A 16,512-nucleotide genomic window follows, 5' to 3' on the forward strand; every position below is an offset into this window, starting at 1 on the left:
AGAAACTGGCTGAGCTGAGTGAAGGGAATCAAATAGGGAATTAGTCTGGAATCCCTACATGGGCATAAGAGGCAAAGTGTGATACCCCTTGAGTGCCATTGAAGCTTATCTAGTCTGACCTAGGTGCAAACTATCAAACAGCTAATTAAACTCTTTGCATGTGGATCTGTTTGTTTGCCCCTAACATTATCTTCACTGGAGGGACATGCCCTTGTAAGATTCCCTGTGCTGAAAAACAGCAAAATATTTTGCCCTAGCTGGCCTGGGCAAGCAGAAATGTTTGCAGTGAGCAAACTAAATACATTTTCCCTGTGATACTGACTTATCTTTTTCTGGGTAATTCACTGTGAACCAGACAAAGCAACTTGATTGCAAATCACACTCTAGCCTTTTCTAAATCCTTTCTGAACTCCCAAGCAGTCCTTGTTTGACAAGGTTGAAATACCTAAGAACCTAATAATGAATTAAGGACAGATATGCTTATTTCACCTAAATGTTTTTTCTTGAATCAGTAGCTTACTTTCCTAGAAGTTTAGTAGAATTATAGTTTCTTACCAAAGTCTGCCTTAATAACAGCTTGCAGTGACTGCTGACTTTTGCTTTATGGAATATTCCCAAATGGTTCTCAACAATAATGTTTTACCTGCACTCATCTGCAAGGAGAACAGTTAGAGCAAGCTAGGTTATCTTATTAGAGAATTTCATTTGCTGAGTAAGGTGAAAGGTAATGATTGCCTCTTGTGCTGAGTTACATGTATAGAGAACATGAGGGAAATCATTCTCAGAAGTTGGAATTACTAGCTAATCTACAAGTATTGAATTGAATTTATTCAGTATTCAGTGCTAAAGATACTGCTATAAGAATTATGCCATTTAAAAAAGCACTGTGTAACATGGTCACTCATAATTGATAATTGACTGAAAATAAACGTTTGACGAAATAAACAATAATCCCTGAAAGTTTATAGAATAATTTAGTCTTTAAGGTGTACCAAGACTCTGTTGTGTTTTCCTTGGTTTTAACTTCAATTGTTTTTGCTCCACTCATTTTCCCTGGGTATAGTCATCAAAGTAACCCTTCCCAATCGGGAAAGATATGATGAATATAACACAAGTTGGCTGTAAAGGTAACTTAATATAATTTAGAAAGAGGACTATATTTCCTGAACATGTAAATAGGGTAATCTTTAAAGTATTTTTAGATGGAAAATGTTTAAGCATACCCTAAATTTTGATTTGCACAATGAGGATGGGAAAAAAAATCTCTACCTCCTGTAGCATGGCCTGCATAATTCAGCTGAAACAAGAAACATTTTCAATGTTTTCTCAACCATTGAAGGAATATATGATTTTTGCTAAATGATGTATTTCTTTTCTTTTCTTTTTTTTAAAGTGAACTGCCAAATTTTAGTACCAAATATCTGTATACACATATCTATGCCATACACACTCTTAACATCAGTTACTTGTCCTGTAAAATTGGATTCTAGGACCCAATTTTCTTACCAATGACAAATCCAGATGTAGAACTGAGCAATGTAAAAATGGTGTCTCCCATTTTTTCTAAGCTTTACCAAAGCCATGACCCTTTCATCTTACCTTGTCACTGAGGCATTCTGACTCCTCGGTCAGAAGGTAAACATTCCCACTTTCAGCCATAAGGGTAGCAGTGTCTGTAGTAGATGAAGATCTTGGCCGGCCTTGATGTTGATGCAGGATTGCTGTCAGGTTGCTATCCTGGGGGGCCCTCCGCACAAGATGTGGACTGCTTTTTTGTGGTTCTACAGAGCCACTCTTGGTTCGGCGACTGCCACTGTGCAAACTGGTTCCTCTCTTGATGGAAGGACGAGAGCGAATCTGCTGTAGCACCCTGTTGAAAGCGGTGGGTCGAGCTGGGAGATCATTGAGAGACACAGCATAAGAGACACGATGCATCTCAGGAGAGCGTTCTTTTTCATCAGGGGAATCATGATCAGACATGCCATGGTGTTGCTGGGATGACTCCTGGGAATTATGATGCTCCCGTTCTCGGGATCGTCTACGACTATGGAAAAGATGTTTAAGTCCATGACCAAACATAGAACCTTCAGACAGCTGTTGTATCTTCTGTTCAGGGAAAGAAGACAAAATATTGGAAAGATAGTTGCAGAAGGAGCTAAACAAAATTTGTTGTAAAAAAAACAGATGAAATATAATAAGTATGGAAAAAAATCCCATCTTGCCCATGCCACAGCGAATCACAATTTTGTAATTGTCTATTGTCACTGACTGGTGTCATTCTTTTGAAGTCCAGATTTCATCCATATGAAGTGCACATTATAATCAAGAAGCCTGGACACTATGCTTCCTCACCACATTAGTAAATTCCTGTGTTGCCTTATCTACAATATATGATACACTGTTCCCCGTCCGAAAGGTAGCCAATGTCAGTTGCTATGGAGCGCTAGGGAAATAACCATGGAGAAGAATCCAGAGGCCAGTAGGAAAACATCAAGTGAATGAAAAAATATGCATTAAATCTACAGAGGTGCAACAGCATTCTAAAAGATTAGCTCCTCATCTGACTCCCTCAGATATCTTGCAAGAATAAGTTATCTGAATAAAGTTCAGTTGTATTTTTCTGTGTAGTCTGTCTGGTTCATCTTGAAGGGATGACATCAGCAATAGTCAAAGACTTATCCTGAAGGAGTAGAGAATAAAAAAGCAGGCCTTGATGGAGATAGGAAAGATCCATTACCAAGGCAACAGTCAAATAAAGTGGCTTGAGCCCATATCAAGAAAGTGTTTTACAAAAATTCTCAGAGAATTCCCCCCCCCACACACACACACATCATATTAGAGAAAAGGAAAAAGAAAGGAACCACTTTTGGACTTGTAAGACTTGGACTGTACTATAGCTATTCTAATAATTGTCATGTTAGGACCACACAGTTTCTTATAAGGCTGATAGTAGCAAAACTCTGAGGAAGACAAAGATGAATGCTTAAGGGTAAAGTGCAAGAAAACATAAAAATCATATGATTAGAAGAACTGCAATTAATTGAGTAACCTTTAGCAACATAGAGACAAACTGTCATAATATAACTTACTACCTATTCACCATGCTATTTTGCTTTGGAATAAGCAAAGTTATGTAAAGCATAGAAAAGAAATAATGAACCAACGGAGTTAGATGTAAGAAGAAGAAAAGAAAATATAGTGGAATCTAGTTTATACCTTCAGCATTCACTACTGTTCTCCAAATCCTGCTTCCACTAGATTTACATATTGATATTGTCATTTGTTCTTTCAGATTTGTATATTATTCCTTCAAAAGATATGAGTTACTCTTATGTGATGGCAAACTTACTAAATCATGAAAGTCATTCATCATGGTTATGTGTCACTTGAAACATGGCATTGTAAGGAATATCCATGGTTGGATATTTTGAATATCAAAGCAGCTCACAGAATCCACAAGCTAAAGTGTAACTTGTATGGCAACAGTATTGTGATCACTTTTGTTTTGCATTTTAAATCTTAACAATATTTCCAAATGAAATATTTCTTTTTGCCATTCTTAATATGATTTAATTAGAAAGTGGTCCCAAAAGCTTGATGAGTCTGTTACATATATTAACTCTACTTCTGTTTCTTTACTGTTCTCCATTGGCACCAGCTATTGCCAAAGCCACTGTTTGAAAAGCCTAAGGGAGAAGTTACTCTTCCTTAAGAGCAACCTACTCTGCAGGTTCTGTTGCTTTTGCCAAACCACAAGGCCAGCTAATGATACAGATATTTGAAGGTAAGCCTAATAGAGATACATCGTATAAATAAAAAGACCAAAAGGGAAAAAAAGTTCCTACAGTATTCATAAACGAAGGACGAAATTATAGATATAAGCTGTTCCAAGCAAGGCTGCCTTTTGCCATTGACTGAGGGTGATTTTATTAATACCAATGATGGTGATGTTATTATTTTATGATAAAAATAAGCAATAAGCATTCTCAAAATAGCTTGAAAGATGCAAATTGTGAAAGACAAATCACTACTTATTTCTTCTATCAATGTTTTCTACATGTACAGAACCTTCACTGATGGAATAGGAAGCAAGAAAAAGCTAATGATGGGTCAAGAGTCATATACAAAAACAGTGATCATGTAGAAAGAGTACAGAGAAGAACAACAAAGATGATTAGGGGACTGGAGGCTAAAACATATCAGGAACGGTTGATGGAATTGGGTATGTCTAGTTTAATGAAGAGAAGGACGAGGGGTTCCAATATCTCAGCGGCTGCCACAAAGAAGAGGGAGTCAAGCTATTCTCCAAAGCACCTGAAGGCAGGACAAGAAGCAATGGATGGAAACTAGTCAAGGAGAGAAGCAATCTAGAACTAAGGAGAAACTTCCTGACAGCTAGAACAATTAACCAGTGGAACAACCTGCCTCCAGAAGCTGTGAATGCTCCAACATTGGAAGTTTTTAAGAAGAGACTGGACAGCCATTTGTCTGAAATAGTATAGGGTTTCCTGCCTGAGCAGCGGGTTGAACTAGATGACCTCCAAGGTCCCTTCCAACTTTATTATTATTATTATTATTACTGCACAAGACATTAATCAACAGAGGTTAATGGAACACTATAAAATTGCATTAAAAGCCTAGCTATTGGTTTCTTATTAAAGTTCTGAAACTTTTCAAACCTCCTTGCGACTTTCTAAAGTTATTCTACTTTTTGAGTTTTTCAAGTTAATAACCTATTCTGCAATGAAGTGGAGAGATCTTGACATAGGGTTGTGAACATATAGCCTATGTGCATACATTTCTGGATTGGAACAGTAATCCACAAAGCTTGAGAAGACAAATAGGTCAGACTGCTTCCAATTCTATCCTACCCTACAAAGTGAAACATAAGTGGGATAAATAGCTCTTCCTGCATCAGATTAGTAATATGTGGCAACAACACCACATGTCCAATATGGATTAAGGATGATTCTCTGTTATAGTATGCTCAACCCTATCATGACTACAAGTATTACTGAATAATAATTTATTTTGTGAACCAGCCTCATGTCATTGCAAACAAACTGATATTTCAATCTCTAAACATTATCTCCTTTGCTAGCTAGATAAGTTAGCAGTGAAAGATTCACTGAGCACAGCCCTTTTTCCATTAGATTCAGAATATAGGTTTTAGAATTCCAGAATTTAATATTAATTGGCCTTTGACAAAATATCTGAGGCTAAGATATGTGAAAAACAAAATCCCATGTTGTTTTGAACAAGATATAATTCCTCATCCATATCCTAGGGATTGTTATCTTAGAAAATTATTTCTGAAAGACGGGGAGATTTTTCCATTGAATTGTTGCTTTGGACATTACAATTTAAAGTTTATTCTATTTATGGTGTTTCTATGGAAACAGTGTACGTAAGATTAAAAAAGAACTACAAAACCTACAGATTTCTCCCATCACAATACAAGATGGATTTAGATTCTTCATCTGCCTTTAAAAAGACTCATGGGAACCAAAATGAACAGTTCCCACATTTTAAAAATAACTAAGTGAAACATTAAAAAGAGAAAGTTGGTGACAGAGAAGGAAAAACAAGTTATTTTGACAGTAATGTACAAAGACTAACTTAATCTCATTTTTTCCATTAAAACAGGGTGGGGGTGGAAGTGGGGGTGGATTGAGGGTGACAGATGACAACCAACATAGCAAAACAAATAATGACAGCTGAAATTTTTCTTTCCACATTATTCAGGAAGACACATACAACCTTAAAGAGAACAAGTGGTTTGTTCAATTACATCAAGTAACTCAGCCTTCCTCATACTGGTGATCTCAGATGTGTTGGAACTACAACCCCAGAACTTCCCACAGTGCAGGACTCTGCTGGGGTGTTGTAGTCCCAACACATCTGGTGATCTCAGATGTGTTGGAACTACAACCCCAGAACTTCCCACAGTGCAGGACTCTGCTAGGGTGTTGTAGTCCCAACACATCTGGTTATCTCAGATGTGATGGAACTACAACCCCAGAACTTCCCACAGTGCAAGACTCTGCTGGGGTGTTGTAGTCCCAACACATCTGGAAGATACCAGCAAACAGAAGTGGTATCCTATTTCATGCAGTGGTCGGGGTTTACAGGCTTACAAGTAGTTGATAAAGAAGCAATTGTTTCTCAAAAATACATTGCTTCTGGATAATTCACATCCCAGAGAAAGTGACTACAGACATCAGGGATTCATTCACAACACACATACTGAAGTTTATTGGTAATGTTTCTTGCTGAATTGGTACCACTATTAAGCAGAATATTACTTATTAAATGGTTAATTGGAAACCGAACTGACCTGATCTCCTTTTTTGATAGAATGACCACATTAGTCAGCCATGGGAAATGTAGCATATGTAGTGTACCTTGATTTCAACAAACATTTGACAAACTTTCACTGCAATTCTAAGTACAGACAATAGCAAAATGTGGCCTGGACTATGCAACTATTAGAAAAATACAAAGCTGGCTGAATACCTATGCCAAAGAGTATATATTAATATTCCTACATCAAACTGGAGGAAAGTATAGTTTGACTTACAATAGGGCTCCATGCTTGTCCAATATATGTCTAAATGATACAAATGAACAGTTAGAAAATACGATTTACAGATCACCTCAAATACAGTATTAAGGAGTTCCATCTGGCTGCACCCAGATGGCGTGACTTTTCTGCTGTGGCTTCTGCCCTCTCTAGAACATCATTCTACTTAAAGTGAGGTTGCTCCCATCCTTGCTTCCCCCTTAGAAAGCTTTAAAACATGGTTTTACCATCAATCTTGGGATCCCATGATGATCCTGCTTTTTTCTCCAATCTTGGGTTTTTATGTCTTTTTTATTTACATTTGAGTGTTTTAGTTTTTATTGTCACTATGTCTGTATGCCGCCCAGAGTCACATTTTATGAGATGAGCAGCTACTGTATGTAATTCTGCTAAAATAAATAAGCATTGGACAAGAAAGAATGGGTTATAATTTAAAGGAAATAGATTTCAATTGGATAGTAGGATACCCCACAATGGTAACTATTCAAAATTGCTATGCAGTTAAAAGGATAATGCTTATTTAAAACATATATAGTTACAATGTTCTATTCTTACTAACTTTTTGGAGAAAGTAGTGGATTATATAAATATAATTGTGTGACAAAACTTAAAATTTACAGAGGATAATATTCTCTTGAACTACATACCTAGTGCATGGAATTTGACAAGGTAAATGAATTTTCTATGCTCTTGTTATGGCCCAAAGACTGATACTGCAGCATTGAAAAGATAAATGTATGGTAAGGAAATATTTCACTTAATAGATTAAAGATCTGATTGTACTTGTCACCTACAAGTGGATTGCCTATAAATGTAGACCTTGTATGGACAAGTAAAATAAAATATGGGATTCATTTATACAAAATGCAATAGGTTAAAATAATGTGATATTTAGAAGTGTATTACAAATATATACATATGTGAACAATATTTGCAACAGATAAGTATATATAGAATTGTAACTGTTTTCTTTACTGTCAAAATGTTATATTCTAACATTTTGACAGTAAAGAAAACATGTATGAAGGCAAAAGGTACTGTTTGGGTACTGTGAAGCAAGCGCATGATTTTTACAACAATGTCTTAAAAGCAACCCCATCAACACTTTTGGAAGCTGCAGAGGGATCTGGAGAAGGAGAACATCAAGAGGATGAAGATGGACAGATAGACGAGAATGGTACAGGAGGAGATCAAGCTGCAACTCTTTTGGATGATCCTAGAGAACAGAGGGTGACGCGTGCTGCCTTAAAACGCTCAAAAAAGAGAAGAAAATAGGACCAGTAGAAATCTATGGAACTTCCACAACATACTGATAGTCAAGTGGTAGTTGTGTTTTTAAGAGTTTTGGGATGATATGTATGGTAACAGAATTTTTATGGAACTAATGGACAATTTACTACAGAGAAAGAGGAAGAAAGTTTTGTGGGTTAATGTGGGTTAATTTGTGTAAGAATTATCTATTATAGCCTATTTTGGCTAGAGAGGTTAATAGGGATAGGTGCTTGTGATGTGTAAATGAGAATATGTTTAGGAAATAGTGAATTGTGGAAGAACATAGATGGGAATGACGCTAGTTTTCTTTTATTTTAGTTCTTTATACATATTTAGTATTTTTAAGGATTGGTTTACTCTATATAAGCTAGAGAGTGATGGATTTTAGAGTTTATAATTGTTAGTATATGATTGTTTATGATTGCTTTTTAGATATATACCTTGTATTTTGCTCTGGGAAGTCGGGGGGGGGAGGGGGGGAGGAGGGGAAGTAGGGGGGGGAGGCAGGGGAGGGAGGAGGGAGAGGGGGAGGGGGGGGATGGGGGGAGGTAGGGAGGGGAGGAGGGAGGGGGAAGGGGGGTTTTCTAAAGGAAAACTGTATTTTAAAACTTTTCAATAAAAAAAAAAAAAAGAAATAAAAAATGTTATATTCTAGTCGTTGTTTTTTTCCCCTCTGTGTACTTTTTCACTTCTTTTAAAAAATTCTATGTGTTTTTTCCCTTGAACAATGTATGTATTTCTATCATATTAATTTTTGGTGTTTTTTTCTTTTCTTCTTTTGTCATTATTTTAAAAGCAATTTTAAAAAAACCACCCATTGCTATGTACTTCACAGGAGTTACTGAAACAGACTGGATGACCACTTATTACAGGTGAAGTAGTGATGAATTCCTGCACCGGATGTTGAACTTCATTTAGCAACCACAAGTGGGACCAACAACTGGGTTATTAAATGAAATGGTTGCTAAATAAACCATGACTGTGCTTATAATCTTCCTTCAGCTTTCCTTTGTTTTATAGACCTGCAAAGGCTAAGTGAGGATTAGTTATAAAGACACTTTTTCATCCCCAGTCACTAAACGAGGACTACCTGTACTTGATCTCCAAGTTCCTTCCAAGCCTTACATTCTTATGATTCTATGATCCTCAAATCTTGAATTTTACGATAGCTCTGCAGCTGTGGAAATGTTTCTCTTCTGAAAAATTAATGGCAAAAATCTTATTCAACAGTGGCTGCACTGACCTGCTAATCTGAGCTGAGCAACTCAACAACTGGCTTTCAACCTGAAAGAAGAAAGCAAAGAAACCTGATTCATTTTCTTTAAAATGCAAAGGAAAAATGAAGAAAAAACAATATGTGCTGTGAATAGAGTAAAGGTAAAGGTAAAGTTTCCCCCGCACATGCGTGCTAGTCGTTTCCAACTCTAGGGGCCGGTGCTCATCTCCGTTTCAAAGCCGAAGAGCCAGGCTTGTCCGAGGACGTCTCCGTGGTCATGTGGCCGGCATGACTAGACGCCAAAGGCACACGGAACGCTGTTACCTTCCCACCGTAGTGGTCCCTATTTTTCTACTTGCATTTTTTACGTGCTTTCGAACTGCTAGGTTGGCAGAAGCTGGGACGAGTAACAGGCGAGTAACTCTGCTACGCGGCACTCGGGATTCAACCCGCCAAACTGCCGACCTTCTGATCGACAAGCTCAGCATCCTAACCCACTGAGCCACCGCGTCCCTTGTGAATAGAGACAGACTTCTATTATTTTTCCTCATTTTGGGATTGATTAGGACTCTTCCATCTGCAGTATTTATGCCACCCTAACCTCAGCATTGCATTTCTGTGTTCCCATAACACTGTCCTTCTTGAACAACTAAAATAACCATTATTCCATTTCAGAACCCTGCTGGTCAAACTGCAGAATTCAGTGTTATAATTTTTAAGGTTTGAGTTCCAAAGGTTTTGGGGCAAACTATTTCCTCAGTAACAGGAACCACATATCCACATAGCCTGAATTCAGATCTCTCTGGGTAGATTTCACAAGCAGCCCTACTTAGTATATCTAATTTTTATCCCTCTATTTAGTTTATGATACCTGCCAAGCTTGATTTCCCTGCTTATACACATCAATCTTACTTTACCAAGCCTCCCCATCTCTGGAATCAAGCAAGCTGTTATTCTCTAACCCCTGCCACAAATACAGATGCTACATGGTTGCATATAATTACCACAGCTTTCACTGAAATTTATATCAACATATATTTATGTTGAAGGCTAAGCAGTTTTTCCCCCATACTGACACTTCACACTTTTTGCAAAATGACTAAGCAAATATTTATACCAAGTCCTGAAAATACTGGGGTACTAACACTCCCCCCCTTTCTGTGTGGGCAGAAGGAAAAGAGGATTTTTGTTACCCCATTATCTGCTGAAGTTCAGGAGAAGAACACTAAATGATGGTTTTTGTACATTCCTTTTTATTGGCTAGAGGAAGCACTGATTAACTCTGGATGCTATCTGCAGTTCTCAGAATTTTCATAGAACTTCAATTCACCAGGAGCAAAAACTTCCAACTGCTTTGGAATGAAAAAATATACCACGTGAACCTACCCCAAAGATTTTGCATACACAATTGATTCAAATAAATATAATAAATATGGTAGTAATAGCTTGATACTATTACAGTTTTGTTGAAAAGAAGTTCAATTGAGTAATGCTTTCTAGGTATGCATTCATATTTGGATTTTGGCTGGATTTTCTGTTAAAACACTATTTCAGTTCTAGAAGAGGCTATAAAAGGTCATGTTTCTCCCAGGGACTGAAGGAATTCTAAATATGTTTTAACGCATTTCCATAGCTGGTCCTGGGCATTTCAAGAATTGCATTTCTGTGGGTGGGTGGTGGTGGTGCAGTAGTCTTGGCACATTTCCTTGCATTCTTCACTCATTCCTCCCAGAAATAATTCCCACAACAATGAGGCAGTAGAGAAGGATTTGGGGAGAGGGCTACCACATGTATGTATGAATTACATGTATCTTTAAACCATAGATTGGAATTGGAACTTTTTCTAAAATATACTCACCAAATAAACACTATTCTCATAAATTCTTGAGTCTTTGAATGGCCCAGTCACTTTTTCCTTATTCTCTCAGCCATCTATTCATGCCATATGATAGAATAATCTTGTCCTGGAATCACTTTCATTCAGAATATTGTACAATTTTTCCTAAAATGCATCTGTGACTACTTTGTTGTTACTATCATCATTTTAGCCATTGTCTATCCACTGCAGGGTGAAGGCCTCTTCCGCATGTTTCCAACCAACATGGTCCTGAGCTTTCTTTTGCCAATTGGGCCTGCAATACTTGCTGATGTCGTCAATCCATCTTGCTTTAGGTCTTTTTCGTGGACACTTTTTGTCAAGTGGAATCCATTCTATGACTGCCTTGGTCCACCTGCTCTCAGTTCTTCTTGCTCTGTGACCAGCCCATTTCCATTTCAATTCTTTTACTCTCTTGATGATATCATATACCTTCATTTGTTTTCTAATCCATGTGCAGGGCTTTCTATCTTGTCTTTTAATGTCAAGCATGTATCTTTCCATGGCTCTTTGTGCCACTCATAGCTTTTGTATCGATTGTGGGGTTAGTGTCGTTTCATTGGCATACATTAGAGCAGGTAGCACCCACTGATCAAAGACTTTTCTCTTAAGGCAAAGAGGGAGGTTGTTCTTGAAAATTATGCTTAGCTTGCCGAATGCCTCCCAACCACATTTAACACGTCGTCAATTATCACCTTCCATTGAGATCCATGGCTAAGGTATATGTAGTGGTCTACTCCAACCAGTTCTTCTCTGGATACAAATGTTTTCCTTTCTTTGCTGAATTTATTAAACGTAACCTGGCTCTTTTTCAGTTTTATTTTTAAGCCAAATGGTTCTCCTCCTGTTTTATGCAGCTCCTGTATGTATCTTTGTAGCTCTTCTGGGTCTTGTCAGAAGAAAACAACATCATCTGCAAATCTTAAGTGATTTAAATAGGCAACATTGATTTTTATTACATCTTTTGCCCAGTCTAGTTTGCAAAATACTTCTTCAAGACAGGCTGAGAAAAGGATAGATGATATTATATCGTCTTGTCATACACCTCCATTCTATGTTGATTTCCACTTTAAGATCATTAAGGCAAATTTTTGCCATTGATTTTTTATATATTGATTGTAGTAAGTTTATATAAGCAGTGTCTACACCTTGGCTCAGCAATGCATTAATTATTGCTTGCTGGAATACTAAGTCAAACGCCTTTTCGTAGTCATGAAAGCCATGCAAAGACGCATGGTGTACTTGTTGTGCTTTTCAATGTGTCGCAGAACAATTAACAGTCCGATCAGAGGAGGATGGACCGTGGGTCATTTGCATGGTCAATATCAAAGAAAAGAAATCCAAGGCATATTCTATAGTAAAACTTTTAATGAGAAAACAAAAGACCTAAACTGACTACATTCTCTCATCAGGCAGAAGAACAAAGTAAGGTAGTAACTGTGAGAAACTTTTTCTAGGCATGCGCACAAAACTGTTTAAAACCAAAACATAGCTGGACCTAGCTGGAGTCACTATGGTTACATGATAAGATAATAACACAGGTGCAGAGCAGAAAGAGATGTACAATTAGAAATGAGCGAAGCTGGCAAAACTAAAAAAAACACGCAGTGACACAATGACTTGCTGAACAACCTGGATGTGATCCATTGAGCTGTAACCACTTCTGAACCCTCCTTGCTCCTTTAGCTGTGCATCATTTAATGTTCTCAATATTCTTTTTTGCTATTATCTTAATGAAAATCTTGTAGATGACTGAATCTACAAGACTGTTATTACTATATCCTGGAGCATATCGTGCGACTGTCACCCATTTATTAATTCAGATTCTTCTACCCACACATAAAACAATCTAAATGATAACAATTTAGCCCTTTTATTCAGAATTAAGCCATTCCCATACATGTATTCACCACTCAGGTTCAGACCACCTTAATTCATCCTTTTTCTTTCTCCTAGTTTCACCAACACACAACACACCTGTTTTTACTTTCTTTTCAGTCTTTCAGATGTGTCTTTCCCATTTCATTCTCTTACATTCCAAGTTGCAAACTTTAAACAATTATGATTTTTTTTTAAAAAAATTATTCTACATAACTGATAGGCCCGTTTAGAGACAAAAAGAAAGGCCACCTTTGGATTTCAAAACAACCAAGGAATGCAACATTATTTAGTGTACCAAATTAAAGTATTTACACTTCACTTCTCTTATTCAATCTCAAGTGGTATAACAAAGAAGCTGTTGCAGTGCCATTTCCCACTTTTGTATCCAACCCTGCCCATTGTGAGGTAATCTGAGGAGAATCCTATTGTGGGACTGAATCTTCTCTCCATCACTCCCTCCTCAGTGGAGGAACTCACCACTTTGTTCTCTTTTTAAAGACTTGAAACGTGCGCCTTCAAACATATTTTCATTCATTTTTAATATCCTTACTTTTAACATCACTTTAAGATTTTATCTTTAAGTTGCAACACACTGGGGTATTTCAGAAGTCAGTAGTATATAAAATCTAATAAAAGAAATAAAGTGCAAAAGGCAAGTTGGTTTAGCTCTCTTGAATAGGTAATCCTCGACTTACAACAGTTCATTTAGTGACTGTTTAAAGTTACAATGGCACTGAAAAAGTGACTTATGACCATTTTTCACACTTACAACCATTACAGCATCCCCATGGCCATGTGATCAAAATTCAGTTGCTTGGCACAACTGACTCATAGTTATGACAACTGTAGTGTTCCAGGGTTGTGTGATCATCTTTTGCGGCTTTCTTACAAGCAAAGTCAATGGGGAAGCCAGATTCACTTAACAATCATGACACTAACTTAATAAGTGCAATGATTCACTTAACAACTGTGGCAAGAAAAGTCGTAAAATGGATCAAATTCACTTAACAAATATTTCACTTATCAACAGAAATACTGGGCTCAATTGTGATCGTAAGTTGAGGACTACCTGTATTGAGGTCTATCAACTGCGAATAACTATACTGTGGAAGGTCTTGTCCCCAAACATCTTGTTATCATAATGGTGTCTCAGAGATTAAAGGAATAGTGCAGACTCCTTCCAAATGCGTAAAAAGGTACAAGAAACCTGATGCAAGAACAAATTCCAGAAGCTGAAAGGTGGCATTAATAAGATAGTTACTAATCATGACATTTGAGAGGCTAAGATGGTCCTGCTCCAAACTGTTTTCCAACAAATGTAACTGGGGAGGCTGAAACACAATAGATTATTCTTACTGCCTGCATATTAGAGATGTTAGCAATAGCTCTGACACTGTACATTTTACTCTTCATGGATTAAAAAAAGGCAGCATCAAATCAACTTAATTCAGCTGTCCCATGCAGCAGAAAGTTAGTGAAGAGTATTAATTTTTAGCAAAGAAAAATGTTCAAATTACTACTACTACTAGAACTACTACTACTACTACTACTACTACTACTACTGCTAAGCTTGTAAGCCGCCCTGAGTCTTCGGAGAAGGGCGGGATATAAATGGAATTAAAATAAAAATAAAATAAAAATAAAAAAATTTGTCAGAATGGATATAGATTCAGTGGCTTTAAAATAAGGACGTATGTTTAAATGTAAATATATAATGATGCATTTTAATTTAAAGTTAGGATTTCTTTTTTTTTTTGCCAAGCTTCAGTAATAGAAAAGAAGCTCATCTTCTTCAAAAGGTAAAGGTGAAAAATGAGTTATTTGTGGTCCTGAGAACATGTATAAAAATTTGGGAACTATCTCCAAATAACATAGCTTGCATATTATTTTAATGAAAATAGCAGGTGCCAGGATGCAGATGGTGGAAATATTCCCCTTCTGCAGACTCCTAATTCGAAATCCTATCATTCAGATGTGGAAGACATGAGTCAGCTGCTACAGAATCTTTTATTGCATAGATAAGTTATAGAAGCTGTAATAAGTCTGACCTCTTTTATCCATTCATGCTCTCTCACATACAGTATCATCTACTCGATCTGCATTGTTCATTATTGGTACCTGAGGACTAGATAGCTGCTTCTTTTATTCCCAGCTTAAACTGAGTTTCTTGGCACTCAAGAAAATACCTACTGAGAATAAAATAAAATGTACAGTATATACTTTTAAAATGTATACAGTTTTGATGGATACAGATAATCCCAAACAGTTTCAACAGTGCACTTCTTGACTCATCCCACCTTATTATTAATGAGGCAAGTAAGCAATTTAACTTATTCAAAAGTTATTGGATGCTTGTAATTAAGCCTCAGTAAATGCACCATATGATAATCAGAAGCATATATGCTTTTGCTGATAACTCTATCTCAGCCTTTCTCAATCTGATGCCCTCTAACTAAGTTGGGATGATAACATCCAACTGAGTGGGAAATCCAGGTAACATAATCCTAACTATTCTGGGAAGGCATCAGGTCCCACTCACTTCAAAACGTAACTTCTACAGGTAAAACCATGGCTGGATTCACTGTTCAGCCTAAGGTATAATATAATTTGTTTAGCTTTGGTTCATATTAGTAGAATGCCAATTGTGCTTTAGTCAGGAAATATTAAGTAAATCATAGCTTAATGAGATATTTGAATCCAGTCAATCAAAATTGCTTTGGATAGATCCCAGAACTGCACTTGAACTACTAGTATATAACTGAACTTTGGAATTCTCTAACCTAAGATACAGTGATGGTCCCATCAACTTAAATGCCTTTTAAAAGAAAACAAGACCAATTAATAAAGGCATTAATGACAACTAATAATGAAGCCTGCATCTACCCTCCAGAATAATAGGACCTATACCTCTAAATACTAATGGCAATGGAACATTATTGGAAAACTGCTCTTACTTTTACAGCATGCTTGTGAGCTTCCTGCTGCTATTTCATTCTAGAAACAGGTTTTAGACTAAATGGTTTGTTCTTTTGTATGAAACCACCTCACGTGTGCCACTAGTTTTCCTCTATGCAAATTAATTTAGTAGAAGAGATATCAGGAATCCTGGGGGAAGGGGGGTGGAATCTCACTGACAAGTGTAGATTCTATAAGCACCAAATATTTTTGGTTCTGGAATTGAAAAAAGGAATGGAAGACTGAAGAATGGAATTTTCTGGGGTTTGGCTTCCTTATGGCCATGTTATATTTGATATTAAATGCAGCATGGAGAAATCCCCTAGTTTTTGTAATAGCAATCATGAAGAGTGTACAATCTTAAACAAGGGACGGAAAATTTCTACTGTGTTCCCAGTGAAAATAGTACCCTCTCTAATGCTATTATCAGCAGAAAGAAAATTCATTCCCACTGAACATAATAAAGCATTGTCCTCCAAAAATGTGGGCTTTTTTTTTAAAGCAAGGAATTGACAACTTCCTAATGACATTTACTATCTTGTTTATTTTAGCTTCCAATGCTCATTTCAATAATGATGGGAAAAGCAATTAATAGTCACTCTTTTTTACCTTTACAGAAATGTTGCAGCCCATTATAACTGCAGGACTGGGTTTTTTTTTTCTTTAAAAGCTCAGCTTGCAAAGAATAATTATAATTGTATACCTCATGAAGAATAGGACCTTTGCAAA

The 16,512-nt window shown here is 36.8% G+C and overlaps 1 protein-coding gene across 1 annotated transcript in view; it reads right to left on the reverse strand.

Moving 5' to 3' along the window:
- The window catches only part of TMCC2 (transmembrane and coiled-coil domain family 2), a 63,984-nt gene extending 61,890 nt beyond the window's left edge, over positions 1 to 2,094 (reverse strand). Inside the window, exon 1 of the mRNA XM_081323924.1 lies at positions 1,600 to 2,094. Within this exon, the coding sequence (XP_081180050.1) occupies positions 1,600 to 2,079 (480 nt within the window). The 5' untranslated portion in view covers positions 2,080 to 2,094. The remainder of the gene's footprint in view (positions 1 to 1,599) is intronic.
- Between the last annotated feature and the right edge of the window lie 14,418 nt (positions 2,095 to 16,512).

The sequence above is a fragment of the Vipera berus genome, assembly GCF_964194415.1.
Source record: "Vipera berus genome assembly, chromosome: 3".
In the NCBI taxonomy this organism is placed as follows: Eukaryota; Metazoa; Chordata; class Lepidosauria; order Squamata; family Viperidae; genus Vipera; species Vipera berus.